The sequence below is a fragment of the Brassica oleracea genome, chromosome C5 (genome assembly GCF_000695525.1).
Source record: "Brassica oleracea var. oleracea cultivar TO1000 chromosome C5, BOL, whole genome shotgun sequence".
In the NCBI taxonomy this organism is placed as follows: domain Eukaryota; kingdom Viridiplantae; phylum Streptophyta; class Magnoliopsida; order Brassicales; family Brassicaceae; genus Brassica; species Brassica oleracea.
Window position 1 is genome coordinate 28,305,051 of NC_027752.1, and position 15,200 is coordinate 28,320,250.

At 37.9% G+C, this 15,200-nt stretch overlaps 1 protein-coding gene across 2 annotated transcripts; it reads right to left on the bottom strand.

The window, feature by feature from the left end:
* Positions 1-812: 812 nt before the first annotated feature.
* On the bottom strand, positions 813-4,694 carry LOC106343852 (putative ubiquitin carboxyl-terminal hydrolase 11). Of its 2 annotated transcripts, none has more exons than XM_013783182.1 (12): positions 4,389-4,694; positions 4,054-4,230; positions 3,838-3,976; positions 3,704-3,763; positions 3,529-3,627; positions 3,116-3,466; positions 2,902-3,042; positions 2,654-2,824; positions 2,297-2,542; positions 2,054-2,208; positions 1,271-1,976; positions 813-1,183 (listed from the first exon to the last, which is right to left on the bottom strand). In XM_013783182.1, exons 1-12 carry the CDS (start codon positions 4,523-4,525, stop codon positions 1,037-1,039), a joined length of 2,529 nt encoding a protein of 842 aa, XP_013638636.1. In that variant the 5' UTR covers positions 4,526-4,694; the 3' UTR covers positions 813-1,036. The 2 variants fall into 2 exon arrangements, with proteins under 2 accessions (XP_013638636.1, XP_013638635.1); XM_013783181.1 differs by having other exon boundaries at positions 3,116-3,484.
* Positions 4,695-15,200: the final 10,506 nt, after the last annotated feature.

A 15,200-nucleotide genomic window follows, 5' to 3' on the forward strand; every position in this document is an offset into this window, starting at 1 on the left:
TCATTAGGTAATCTTCTTAAGTCTTAACTATTTTCCTTATATTTTTTAATGCTCAGTGTCTTAAGTTCTAACTGCATTTGATTTTATGTAGAGTCTTTGAAAATTTCTAATGAATCTGATCCTTAGAGGTAACCTGTTGCTCTCTCTGATTTCTATTTTTTTGTCTCTCTCTAATCGGTTATTACATATTTACATGTATTCTTACTGATGAACTTGTTACTTGTAGGTTGGAGTGGCTTAGAACTTGGAACTTGGAAGATTCAAAACCAACTTATCTATCTCTCTATTTTGGACAACATCCTTTTGAGTTTTGAACTTCATGAATCTATATATCTTTCAAACTTTGATCTTTGATCTTTAGAAAAGAGATATAGATTCAGATTGTTGTTTTTTTGTGTGTTTTCATGTTTGAGAGTGATCTCTTTTGGATTTTTAAACTTGGTTATAAGTTGGTTTTGAGTTTTTTTTTTTGTTGTTGATTGCTTGGTTTAATTGATTTGGCAGGTAAAAACAGAGCTATAACCGTTTAAACCGGAGATAACCGATATCCGAGATTAACCGATAATAACCGAAATAACCGTTTGAACCGGTTTTTTTTTTTGAAATATTTTTTTTCGGTTTTTTCGGAATTAAATAAAATTAAATAAATATCCGATAACCGAACCGAACCGAACCGAATTAAAATTCGGTTTTCTTCGGAAATCAAATCCAAAATTCCGGATAACCGAAAACCGAAAAATCGGTTCGGTTCGGTTTCGGTTAACCGAAATCGCAGCGCTAAAATAATCTGTTGCAGCATTAACTTGTAGTAATTAGTTAACCACCGTCACTTTGGAAATGTAAGAAGAACAACAATATGCCAAATTATCCCCCACCCACCTAGATACTCTATATAATCTGTTTCCCCCAAAAATTTCCCTCGCTGGGAACAAGGTAAAAGCCTTAATCAAACAATCTTTAGAATCATTGAATGAACCTTGAGCAAATCAGCAAACTTGGTCATGAATCCTGAAGAATGCAATGGGAATTTTCCGAACTAATCCTCATCCATACTCGATGCCTCCGACTCACTTCTCACTCTTCGATAGAACAAAACATATGCGGCCGAACTCTTGATCTTAGACTCATCTATAGCTGAAACACGGCTGTCATCAAACTCGTACCACTTGTTCTCGTCCATCAACTGCAGAAAGAAACAGCCCCACACATTTGTCATTATACTCATTAGGCATGCAATAATAACAAAGGATCAATTTAGATGGTACAAAACCTTAGCATAAGCAGTGTAGTGACCACCTCCCATACCACCTTCATGATTGCTAATCGCATACAGTTCGTAAAGATACGACTCACCCTCTTTATTCTTCACGTACTTGCTTAAATCTAAGTCATGAATCGGAAAATTCACGAACGTATCAATCTTATTCTTTAAAAATCTGGTATAGGCGAACCGTTTTAGGTGGAACACAAGAATCTCTGGCAACTTCCACAAGTTCAGCTTCTTGTTCGCTTGCCTGTGTTCTTTGCAAGCAGGACAACGCCACATATCATCTGGTCCGAGAGGCTCTTCTGCTAGAAAGGCTTCCAAGCATGAAAACAAAGAAACCTCTTCCGCCACCGAGGAAGTTTCTTTATAAACCTCAGGTAGATCATTCAAGTAGCTGCTTGAATCATATTTTTCATGCTCTTTCTCGTCCCACTTGACCACGAGCCTTGTAGCACTAAGAGGATTCGGAACAAAATCGGACTCAAGTGGCTTGAGACCGGACGAATAACGATCTAACCAGAAGACGCTGAAAGAAAACTCTTTTTCACCAACTGTAGTATCCTCTAAGCTTCCAGCTGGTGAATGAGTCCGGTGTAGCGGTGATAGCAATCCAGAAATAACTGCATCAATGTCACTTCCACTATGTCGTTCTGTGTTGACATAAGCAACAAGGGGAATTCCAAATAACTTTCCAGAAATCTCTGCGTCTCTGCCAAAATCAGACCTGTGAGATTTGAAAGATAGACAGAATCTAAAGTCTAGAAAGAAGAATTCTCGAATGCTTACTGTTTCTGCTCCGAGTGAAGAATCTCTAGTTTGGCTTTTCCTGGTCCTCTGTGCATCTGGTTGAACCTATATGCCACAATGCGGTCGTTGTCTCTTATCTCACTCAGAGACAGCAGTGGAGTCTCAAGATATTTATAGACCTTGTGAGCATACACCTGAAAGGGAAAATCCAACATTTTAGTTGAGTCTTTTTACATGAAAAGCTAAGGACAACCAAAAAGACTCGACAAAATTATATATTACATCTGCTAGTAAAAGGCTTTCATCGTCTTTCAAGCCACAAGCGGCGCCTATTGCATTACTTAGATCTCCCAATGAACCATCTTTAGGAACTGTTACTGTGTATGGCGTCCGATCGCCGTAAAACACTGAAACAGTCATTGACCGAGTGAGACTTGTTGGCAACGGCAAAGTTAAGTACATGAAGGGATCAAAGGTGATTGAGAATTTTCCACAATCTGGGCAGACAAGTGTTGACTTGTATTGTCCCTAAACGTGAAAACACATACATCACATAAGAAACGGTCAGAACATACAGAGAAGGGGCAGAAACTTCAAAGCTCATGTAAGAGAAATAACACATTCAGGAGGATTGCGTACTTGGCAGACATCAACAATCACGGAATCATTACGAGCCTTGTGATATTTCCACATTTCTTCGGCTACTTCATCATCTGGACGACCATCTGAATCTTTAGATTCAGTGTAAGATTTTTGTTTAACCTTGTTCAAGTCTTCATGAAGCCCATCCAATAGGAAAGAAAGCATTTCCTGGAAACCAAAGAGTTAACATTAGTAAGACAATCTATTTTTCTCTTAGTTATCAACTTGAGAGTACATGACTTTACTTGACAATCATGCTGATTATAACCACTAAATTGCGGTGCAAATCTAGCAAGTTCTGTCTTAAAAAAGCGTGGCGCAACCGCATTTTTTCCATACGACCACAGCTTCCTCAAAAGCTCACCAACCGCAGTGGCAAGCTCACCCTGCATACCGATTCTATAAATAAATTTTCACACGGGGGAAGCAAATATAAACAAACCAATTCAAGTTACTTACTCGCATTCCCAAAGGATTATCTTCATTTATGTCATCGCTGTAATCTTTCAAGAAATAGTCAACGAAAGGAGGCGTATGAGCTAAACACTGAAGAGTGCTATTCATAAAACACGTGTTTCCCAAATTATGCAATCCTCTTAAGCCTCTCTTTTCTCTTTCCCCAAAACCACTCGAGGAGTCATGTTCGAAAGGGTCTTTCCAAAACATGGAACGGTTGGAGTGACCATTAGCACCAGGCATAGTATTGGTAGCATCTGATCTCGTAGGCCCTACAGGTACAAGAGCTAACTCATTTCCCGCCGAGCTCATGTCATACTTAGAAGACGCATTCTCATCAACTTCAAGAAGAATCTGCATAGGATACAAACTCTTCAGCGTGGCCTTTTAACCATCAAAAGCTGTCAGACACTTACATCATGGTCTACTTGAAGGCACGATTCCTCCAAGGTTCTTTCAGATGAAGGATCCAAGAGTACGCTTTTCTTCTTCTCGAAGTAATCCCAGATGCGAGCCTAGTTATACATATAATCAAACATGGAGCAACCATTACAAGGAAGAAAGAAGAGAACAAAGGTTAAGAGCAGACACCTTTTCTTTTGATACACCTCTTGCAGAACAAACCAACTCATATAGTTGACCTACAGAAGCCTGATACATCACCATAATCCATATCAGAAGGGAACAAAGCACAAAGTGTTTAACTTTCCACAAAAACTTCATACCTGTTTGCTCGACCTTATGGTTGCACTGCTCTTGTCTCGACTGTCTGTCAGCTTAAGGCAGAGTGGATAAACCTCCACACTATAGCTCTGAAACCTTTGACAGATTAACTTTCGCTGTATAGTAGGACCTCCTTTATACCTGAAAGACATAGAAACAGATGAGCCCTTTGAAAAAGTAGATGCAATAAACCCAGTAGTATCAGAGGAAACAATAACCATTCCACGAGTTTTCTCCAAACTTGTTGAGGAACAAGAACGTAGTCGACACCTTCCTCAAGCCTCCTACAAAGCTGCGGATCACTAGCGTCACTTTGGGTATCAATAATATCATGATTGTCAATCGGACCGGGCCTAGTAGGCTCTCTACTAGATCTCTGCCAGCTTGTATACCACCTGCATTAACGGTTAAACGTCAAAATCGAAACATCAAGAATGTAACTTGTACAACAAGCTTAAGATCTTCAAAATCTTTCAAACAAGAACCCAAGATCATGAGTCCGATGATGTGCTTAAGTGTACAATTTGCATCGAGGGATGATTAGGAGGGATACCTGTTAGAGATGACGAAATACAAGTTGCCCTCTTTCAGATTATCTTCGGCTTCGCTAATCAGCTCCGTCACAATACGTCTTTCTTCCTCGAGAGTGCACGGAACATGCGTTTCCATCATCGAATCACAGATAGTCATCTTCGTCGATTAAGATGCACGCAAGGTCAACGTACTGTTGTATCTAGAAGAAGGCGAGAAATGAAAGGAAGCCCCAAAATCCAGGAACCCTAGATTCAAGGAGGAGGAAGACAGACCAGACCCCTTTCCTCTTCTCCCCCCCTTAACAGAAACAACTGCCAATCCCCAAGCGCCAATTTTTCCTTCCTTTTTGTATTCTTTATATTAATACATTTATATATCTGTTTATTTTTCTCTCTTCACAATTCTAATTTTTGGAGCAAAATATTTAAACATAAGTAGAAGAGAAATTCCCTTAGTAGCTATTTTTAGTTTATTTTCAAAAAATAGCTTCCAATGAGAAAAATGACTCAAAGATGTTTTATTAAATGCACTTATAGTTAATGGGTGGAGTTTTGGAGATAAGGTTTCAAATTCAAAATAATTAAAATTTTCAAAACAAAAAAAAAACTATTTTGGTCATTTTATTTTGAAAGCTATTTTTGCGACAAAAAACTTAAAAATGGCTATTTGAAAGAATTGTCCATAAATATATCGTACAAAGTCAAAATGATCAAAGTGTTTTATTAAAGAGGCAAAAATATACTTATTCTTTAAATTAATTAATTTATATTTAGAGTTTAGATTTGAAAGATGATTACGGTTTAGGATTTAAAAAAAAAAGAGTTTCAAAATGAATTTTGACATTTAAACAATAAAAAGTAAAAATAAAAAACAGTTGGAATTGAAAAAGGTATTTTTTAAATAAAGAAAATTATTTATTCAAATTTTTATTGATATTTATAAAGTATTGTTAAAAAGGTCTTTTATCCCTTTAATGAAATCTATTTTTGTTATTTGTGTGTGATATTTTGGTCAAAATACCTATTTAAGGTCTTTTAGATTTTATATGTTAGTTTAAAAACTATTTTATGTAATTTGAATTTAGATTTAATTATTAGTTAAAGAATTTATAAAATACATTTTTAGTTCATTTCAAAACTCTTAAAGTCTTCCCACAGCATTGAAATGCTTCAGGATGGGTCAAAATTTGGATCAAAAAAACCAAACCAAATCCAATCTACAAAACTGTACTAAGACCATCTCCAATGTATATCTCTATTTCTATCTCTAAAATGATAACTCTAAGATAGAGATGTGTTTCTGTCCAATGTATTCTTCTATTCTTAGTTTTGAAAATGAATATTTTCAAAAGATTCTATTTTTATTTTACAACAAGTACGTTTTACTTATGACAGTTAAAAATCAACCTTATTTAGTTTTAATTTTTATAAGATTTTTATACAATTATAACTTTGTTTAAATTAAAATTTCATTATAAGATTATTAGGTAAATAAAAAGTGTGATTCTATGTTTATAAAAAATGTATTTTCCTATAAAATAATTGTTTTTGTTATAATTATAAAAGTTTAAAGGTTGAATGACTGTTTAAAAAAACAAATTATGCCACTATAATAGAGGAATACTATTTTTTCTTCTATAAATAGAGGAAAACAAAATCACAATCTCTATTTTAGAGGTGAATATAACAATGGGTTAGAATATTTTTTTCCTCTATTATAGCATTTGGAAGCGAATATAGCAATGTGTTGGAGATACTCTAAACCCAAACCGGTTAAATGCCCAAAAATATTTTGAATTATATATTTAGATATATTAATTACTTTTAGATCTAATATCTAAAGTATTTAGAGTATACAAAAATTTTAAAAATCCTAAATTACCTAAAAATATATACAAATAGCCAAAAGTAAATATTCAAAACAACTAAAATAATTCAAAACTCTAAGATGCTCAAAATACCTACTAATTCTCCATTCAGATATTCATACCAAAAAAATTTATGTTAATTTTAGGTATTATACATACATTATTCAAATTTATATGTTATATATTTTTTTTATGATTTTGAAATTTTTAATGGATGTTTGGATTTATTTTTCGTAAAAATAATTTAAACAGATATCCGAACCAAAAGCCGAACCAAACCTGCAAAAATATAAACTGAACCCGAGTCAAAATTATAAATATCTGAATGAGGTTTAAATCTCTAACCTCTAAATTTGAAACATACCGGAACTAAATCCGAATGGTACTCAAACGCCCACTCCTGGAAATGCCACATTTGATGAAGTTGCCCAGTCCTATAGAGTTTTAGGCTTCGCTCGGCGAGGAGAAAAGCGTTATGTAGTGTTATTACCAAACTAAACCATTAACATCTATTAGGCATTTGTAACAATATTCCATCAATTTTGTTGACTAGGGAAGGAGAAATGAGGTTCGGTATTCTGAGTTTTTTGAGCTCTGAGCTTCGCCCGCGAGATGACTCTCGTATTTAACTGCATTTAAGATTTCCAACGGTATTTTATTAAACATAAAATTTATAATGTGACTAAGGACATAGCCCCCGCGCAAGTGCGGGGCTGGGTACGTTATCGTGCATTGTGTTGTTTTGTGTATGGGATTGTATTGTTTGTTTTTTTACAAAATTTTGTTTGCCTATGGTGTCTCCTTTAATAGTTTCCTCAAATTTCCTTAATCTTAAACAAAACCTAATTGCCTTTTCCAAGAAATATGAAGCTCTATCAACAACTTCTAAAGCAAGTAAAACTGGTCTTACAAAGACGGTTAATCTTGAAGGTGTCTTTAGAGAGGAGACCAAAGCTCATCAACTGATTTTTTTTATCTCGTGTGGTTCAGTGGTTCTTTCATTCTACTTCTCTTTGTTAGAGTTTAAGTCTTTCTTTTGTTAGTTTCTTTGCGATTGTTTAAATACCTTAAATAAAGATTGCACATTTAGATCAAAGATGTAATTCCGGTGAAAGGCCGACCAAGTAATGGAAAGAGTACAAAGAACTCTGCAATAAACTAACATGGTGGAATTGAGACAAAATAGAAGTACATAATTTCTCATGAAAATAATACGATCATGTTCTGCATATTACAATTCCAAACTGTATCACAAGTAATTTGTCAACATCATTACTCACTGAGCTAGTTTGTGTCTCTTTGTCCTCTCTAGCACACCCAAAGCCTTGGTTACCATTTTCAACGCCTTCTCTTGCTTCTTTACCGTCTTGCTCTCTATTTCTGGCAGGTCTTCAAAACACAAGGACTTCTTTATGAGCGATCTCTACTTTGTCTTCTCCAACAGATTCATCATCACACTCTTCAAGAAGCTCAGTACCTTCCACATTCCCTGTCACCGGCTCACAAACCCCAGTTTTCTTGCACCATCTTTTGATGTAACTGTGGTAGACATTGGGGACATGAGCTGCCTCTTCAAAGGTACCATTTCATCTTTATTCAGCTAGTATTTTGCCTCCTCCACATCTACCATCTCGCCTTTTTTTGATCGTGTTCTCTAGCAGAATGAAATTAGTCTGAAACAAAAATATCAAATACGGTCACGTCAGTCAGCTTCCAACTGTAAAAATTACAACAAAAGGATTCTAAGAATTGACAAAAAAAGGTTGCTTGTGGGCTGAAAACAATGGAATCCATCGCAAAAACACCTGATTGTAAAAGATTAGAGAGCAAACCTGACTGTAACCTGCGGAGACACTTCTCTTGATCCGAAGCATTTCTCTCTGTCTTCTTTCCCACATTGCACCTAAGGCTCGTGCCACTTTGTGTAACAGAAACTTCCAAACCAACTTCTTCCTCTCATATATTAACCAACCCATTCATATATATGCCAATCTAAATTTTATAATAAGTTGTAAAGAAGGCACATTCAATTAGATCAGAGTCGAATATTCACAGTTTCACATAACTAAATGCTCATCTAGACTCTGATATAATAATTAAAAAACATGCAATATTCTTCAAATTTAATTATGATATACGAATCTGTCGAATCCCAAAATTAGTCATTGCACAGAAACATGGCAGCATCATCACTTACTGAACTCTGGGTCAGACCTTGGATCAGCATAGTGAGAGACATACTTGTAGACTGCACGATCACAAAATATCTCTGCTGCATGGGAAATGTATATCTCACACATCTCTACCCTCTGGCATTCTGGAACCTTTTTGGTGGCTTCTTCATAAACTTTCATAGCTTGTTTGGCCATGCCATAATCCTCTTCTAGCTTGGCATACTGAAGGTATAAGGTCCTGACAGACAGCATCTGATGGAGCCGAAAAGAAAGATAAGAGAAGTTAGATAAAGTACAAATCGATAGACGACCAAAAACAACCTTTAAACCAAAAATAATGCGTATGTAAGATATATTAGATTACCATGTAAGCAGCATGCTCAAACAACTCTATTGCCCGCTCAGCTTTGTCTTCCCATATCTCTTGACAAACTTTGTAAGATAAGTTACCATATGTCTTTAACATGAAATACTTGAATATCTTGACACCTCTTTCATACATATCAAAAGCATTTTCAAAGTACTTATTTTCCTCAAGAAGGAAAACATAATTCAGAATGATCTTAGGTGTCGTTATCCTAAAATCCAATATCTTCTCATAGACTGCTCTCGTCATTAAGAATAAAAAGACGGTAGAGAATCAGAAAGGAACTAAGCATTATATGAAAACAGCATGAGAAGCAAAAAGAAAAGAGAAAGAGAGAAAAACATATAAGTAAGAACAATCTGCGATAAGCATAAAAGAATGTTGATAGAACATGAGAAATTTGTAATTAGCAGATCGGGATTCCGACAATACTTATGCACATAGAAGTGAGTCAAACGAAATCGTAATTCCGACTCTGATGGACCTGCTGATGTCGTTAAGATACAGGGCAAGTGGAGACTATGTTAGCAACGGAGTACAATGATGAAATGAAAATGGCGAAGATAGAGACACACACCTGGGAGCTCTAGGTTGGGGTTCACAAGCACTTGAAGGTGGTCGTAACGTCGCACCATGAATTTGTCATAGTTAATCTCAGGAGCGTCAGTGTGGACCTCACCAATACGCGTTGAAGGGATGAAACGGATCAGCGAGAGGACCAGCATGTGGAAACTTATGTGAAAAAGGAATAAGCTTCTTGAACCTCATGCTACACAAGCAGGAGGAGAAACAACCTATAGCTTGACCTACAAATTTTCACCCATGAGTCTACCAGTTTAACATTCTTTTCATGGTCCAGGCAAAATGTAGTGGTTTTGTACCTTTTGTATTATTCTATAATCGTGCATCTGCAGAGTATGTGGTTCTTTCCCTGATCTGCGAGTTCCTTTCTTTGATGGCATGCTGTATTCAAAAAACTGAAACATAGTTCCAAATAATCAAGTGAAAGGGTAGTCTGATGGGAAATTCACAGTAAGACTGGGTCAAGTAGGAACATACCTTATGAATGAAATGTCAAACACAAAAGTCATTAGTTTGGAACATGAGAAAGAAGTTCCTTAAAGACAACTGATTTTTCTTTTGGATTACAATTCTCAAGCTTTTACTGAATGAATTCGCTCTGTTGTTGATCCGCACTGAAAGTACACAAAAGTTTTTAGTAAAGTTATTATCATATGTTTGAGAAGAAACTTAAGACAAAACTTTTTAGCAAAAAAAAAAAAAAACTTAAGACAAAACTCGTGAAATTTAAATGAAAACTTGCCTGTATTCAAGAATTAAACAGTTTCCATCCTCATCATCTTCTACCTTACCATAAGCAATCTTGAGTAGTGTTTCGAATCCTTGAATCAACCTGCTTAGAAATTCATATATGCACACTAACTAAATCACATAACGTGATGGCTTTCTAAGCGGAGGAGACGAATGACCCGACGATTCTCTTTTTCCACTGTCTCCTCATAGGCTTCATTTCTTGATGTGAAGAGAGAGAGATTGGAGGTTAAAGAGGATTCGTTCATGTGATGTCCATATGCAATTGACTTTTCAGAAAACAGCAGGGGAAACAAAAGGAAAAAGGACCTATTTCAACATGAACTTTACCCGTCGTGCTTATTCCTTCCCGAACTTTGTAGTAGTGCATATTCCATACTGAACTAAATAAAAATTTAAATATACTACATGAACATTAATGCATCGTGCCTTTTCATTATCGAACTTTTAGTAGTGCATATTTCATACCGAACAAACAAAATTTCAAAAATACTACATGAACTCTTAAAATCGTGCTTCTATATATATTGATCGTCAAATGTGTTATTCATCCGTTAATTTATCAAAACGACATTATTTTGGATGAATTCTGTAAAATTAAAAATTAAAAATATTACATGAACTCTCAAAACCGTGCTTATATATATTGACCGTCAAAGGTGTTAGTCATCCATTAATTTACCAAAACGCGTTATCTTGGATAAATTCTATAAAGTTAAAATATATTTTTTGGGAGATTCAAACTCTCACCCTGGTGGACAAGCATAAAGTAAATATCTGAATTAATAATAAATAATTTAAACTTATAAGATAAGAATTTTAAAGGTAAATTTAAAAACATAAGTAATTAAAGATTTATTTGATAAACTAAAACAAGAAAAATTTGATAACATTTATTTGATTAAACTAATATATATATATATAAGTTAATGTTTACACAATTTATACAAGAAAGTTATTTTGCTTTATGTATGTTATCCAAAATAACGTTGTTTTGATAAATTAACGGATGACTAACACTTTTGACGGTCAATATATATAGAAGCACGATTTTAAGAGTTCATCTAGTATTTTTGAATTTTTGTTTAGTTCGGTATAGATATGCACTACTAAAAGTTCGGAAATGAAAATGCACGATGCATTAAAGTTCATGTAGTATATTTAATTTTTTTTATTTAGTTGAGTATGAAATATACACTACTACAAAGTTCGGAAAGGAATAGGCACGACAGACAAAGTTCATCTTGAAATAAGTCCTTTTTCCGGAAAGTCGCAGAATGTTTAGGGGATTTGACTAAAAATGGGTTTAGTAATGGGCTTCACACTTTTAAAATTAATATGGATAAATTAACAAATCAGTCTGGTGACATATTGGGTTCATGCATCAATTAAGGCTGACCCATAATTAAAGTACACAAATTCCTCACCACATTTCGCGATTCTGAACCAGCGATAAAGACGGCCAATTATGTAGGTCCCACCAAACAGAAAAAAGTGACAACGTGGACACTTCTAGGAGAGACTAAATTCTCCCATTATAATATATATATATATATATATATATATATAGAAGATTATGTAAGTCTCACCAAATAGAAAAAAATGACTACGTGAACTTCCAGAAGATAGATTAAATTCTCTTATTATAATATAGATTTACAAAAGTCAACTATTTTTTATTCTAGCGTGTGTTAGGAATTTTTGTGTAGGATCTTTGTGAGTACCACAGAACGATGGACAAGCTTTGTATTTTGTATGAATTTGGAGAGAATAAGACTTGAAAAGATGTTTTATTAGATAGAACATGATGGAACTACAATGTATTGAGTAAGAACCCTAGCTCTAGCCGCCTACCTTTAATCTCTAAGTCTTGAAGTGTCGATCCCTTGTTCTAGGGTTTGGGCTCCCCTTATATAGTCGTCTGTAGGTCGGTCTTGGTCAGCTAATAGGGTTTAACTCTTCCATATTCGAAAATATGGAAGGATCCCCTTATCGGATTTTTTCCATTTCTCGGAGGAAGGGGGCGGTCCCTGGGACCGGACCCGGAATTCTTCATAGTGGGGACCTGAGGTGTCTCCTAGCAGGGACCCAGAGGCCGGTGTCCTGCATGGGGTCTGGAGGAATTCAATACCTGAGTATTTTTCCCCAACAGTTTGCCCCTTATTTCTCAATTTCGTCATCGAACTCGGGGAATAACTTGTGCACTCAAGTCAACTGGAGTTGCTCATTCTCAGCAGGCTTCCCCTAGGCAGGACATCACTCCAGTAATCCTGCTATCCCAGGTTCCTCTCAGGCCGGAGCCATACTCTGAACCTGGGGGAGGACCGGTTCCCTTGTAGTTGACCGGGATCTGGCGGCGTTGACTCTAGTCGAAGGTGGCGAAGCTCGGGGCTTTTAGCGGTGCCTTGGAGATGATGGAGCCTGGAGCTATGATGATTTTCGAAGAGGAAGCCTGAGCATTTGAGTGCGATGTGTGGAGGCAGGTTCGAAGCTAGCACAAGATTTCGTTGGAGGTTCTGGATGCTTCGAAGGATACTTAACTCAAATCTTCTTTTAAGAGGTACATATCATTTTTATCTTTCTGTGAAATTTCCCTTTTTAGGGAGGATTTCCTTTCTCCTGCGAGGACCGAGTTTCGTTTTTTAATGCTGGTCGTTTATGCCAAGGATTCTCTGAGATATTTGGAAACATCCTTGTTTCCTTTTCCGGCTCTACGAGGAGGGGTGATCCTGATGTATATAAGGGCTCGTGATATCTCCTAATCTGCCTCAATCCATCTCCAGCGCTGATTTTCGGACGAGAAAGATGAATTCCGAACTGCTCGCGTTTCCGTCCTCACTAGTGGGTGGTTGTTCAAGGCCACATCGTCTTTTCACCGATCCTTTCCCATATCCTATTCCTTCTTGGGTAGATGTTCCAGAAGCTGATAGTGAGGCGGTCCCTATGGCGCTCCTGAGACGGCGTAGCTCCTGAGACGGCGTTGCTCCTGTTTCTTTGATGATGGTCCCCGTTCTGAGATCCGAGAGGGAGACCATGCTGATATTCGGAGGAAGTATGTGATTCATCCTTCAGTGAGGATGAGGAATCCTTCAGTGGGGATGAAGAATCCTTTCGAGTTCGAGCGTGCTCCAGACGGAGGAGAGAGTGAGGTGGCTGTCTATGAGGCTTATCTAGAGGCGGGCTTCTGAGGCGGTATTCCTTCCCTTATAGCTGAAGTATCCTCTTACTTCGGTTTATGTCCCTCTCAACTTACCCCTTTGACTTGGAGAACTTTAATGGCTATTCAAGTGCTCGGGGAATTTCACAGGTTCTCTGTCGGAGTGAATGAGATTCTGTACTCCTACTATTTTGCCCCTCTGGTGAACAAAGCAAGGTTTTATCACCTCCAATCCCGCGATGGCGCTCCTTTAGTCGAGGAGCCTTCAAGGGGTATTAGGGGTAACTATCCCTTCGGGGATGGTTGGAACAACCGGTATGTGTTCGTGAAGATTCAGGGGCCATTCGGCTATCCTACGTCCTAGCGTACCGTCGGTAAGCTCTTCTCCTTTATTCGAGCCTTGAGTTTACTGTTCCTTTGGGACCTCATACTTATTGATGCTTGGTTTTTGACATCAGATGTATCTCGTCCGGTATCCTTTGCTGGAGAAGCAGTAGCGAAGCTTATAATGGGAGTTCCCCGGCGATTCCGATGGGTGACTTTTCTGGTGAGCAAGGAGGCCTTGCGTCATAGCCGTGTTTGGGGTAAGCCTTTCCTCCTCAGTTTTCATCTGATAGGATTCCGTCATAGCCTCCAGGGAATGTGGTGAGGCTCTCGGTGTCAGCCGTCTATGACGAGCACCATAAGGCTAAAACACGGAAAATGCGTCCGTTTTATACCCCTCGCCAAGATTGGTGAGGGCTGCTTCGTCGGTTAATGGTTTATCCTCCACCTCATCAACTGGTGCTCAAGCTGCATCTAATCATGACCCACTGGTAGATGCTCACCAGAGGTTGATTGGCGAGGTGTTCTTTCTCCGTAGCCAGGTGAATGACATGATGGCCTGTCGGGATCTATTGGTTCAGCTGGTGAGGGCATCATCCAAATGGGATCTCATGAGGGAAAGGCTGGAGAAGCTGGTAGAGCACTGGATCCTAAAGAAGAGTATCGCCGACATCTATTCCTGTCCGGGGGGATCGACTAGCAGTCGGGGAGTTTTTCCTGGGTCGCCACCCCGAATTCTGTTGTGGGGTCGCAATTCTCGGAGGAGCCTTCTTTCTGAATGATTTTTCCTTGTTTTTGTTTTTGAAACTCTGAATTTTGTCGAATCTGTTTGTTCGAATAATGGCTCTTTGTAGCCCCTTTTTATTTTTGGAATAATGGCTCTTCGTAATTGTTGGGGAAACTCCAGACCCCAGGCAGGACACCGGCCTCTGGGTCCCCGCTAAGAGGAACCCCGGTTCCCCGCTATGGAGTTCTCCGGGTCCGGTCCCGAGACCGCCCCCTTCCCCCGGGGAAAGGAAAACTTCCGATAAGGAGAACCTTCCATATTTTCGAATATGGAAGAGTTTTTGTTTTTGAAACTCTGAATTTTGTTGAATCTGTTTGTTCGAATAATGGCTCTTTGTAGCCCCTTTTTATTTTTGGAATAATGGCTCTTCGTAATTGTTGGGGAAACTCCAGATCCCAGGCAGGACACCGGCCTCTGGGTCCCCGCTAAGAGGAACCCCGGTTCCCCGCTATGGAGTTCTCCGGGTCCGGTCCCGAGACCGCCCCCTTCCCCCGGGGAAAGGAAAACTTCCGATAAGGAGAACCTTCCATATTTTCGAATATGGAAGAGTTTAACCTACTCCAACCGACTAAGGCCCGCCTTGAGAAGACTATATAAAGGGAACCTAAACCCTAGAGCAAGGGATCGACACTTCGAGACTTAGAGATTAAAGCTAGGCGGCTAGAACTAGGGTTTATACACCAATCATTGTAGTTCTGGCTTGTTTTATCTAATAAAACATCTCTTCAAGTCTATCTCTCTCAAACACATACGAAATCAATACAAACACTAGCCTTGTCCATCGTTCCGTGTACTCACAAAGATCCTACACAAAACTCCCCTA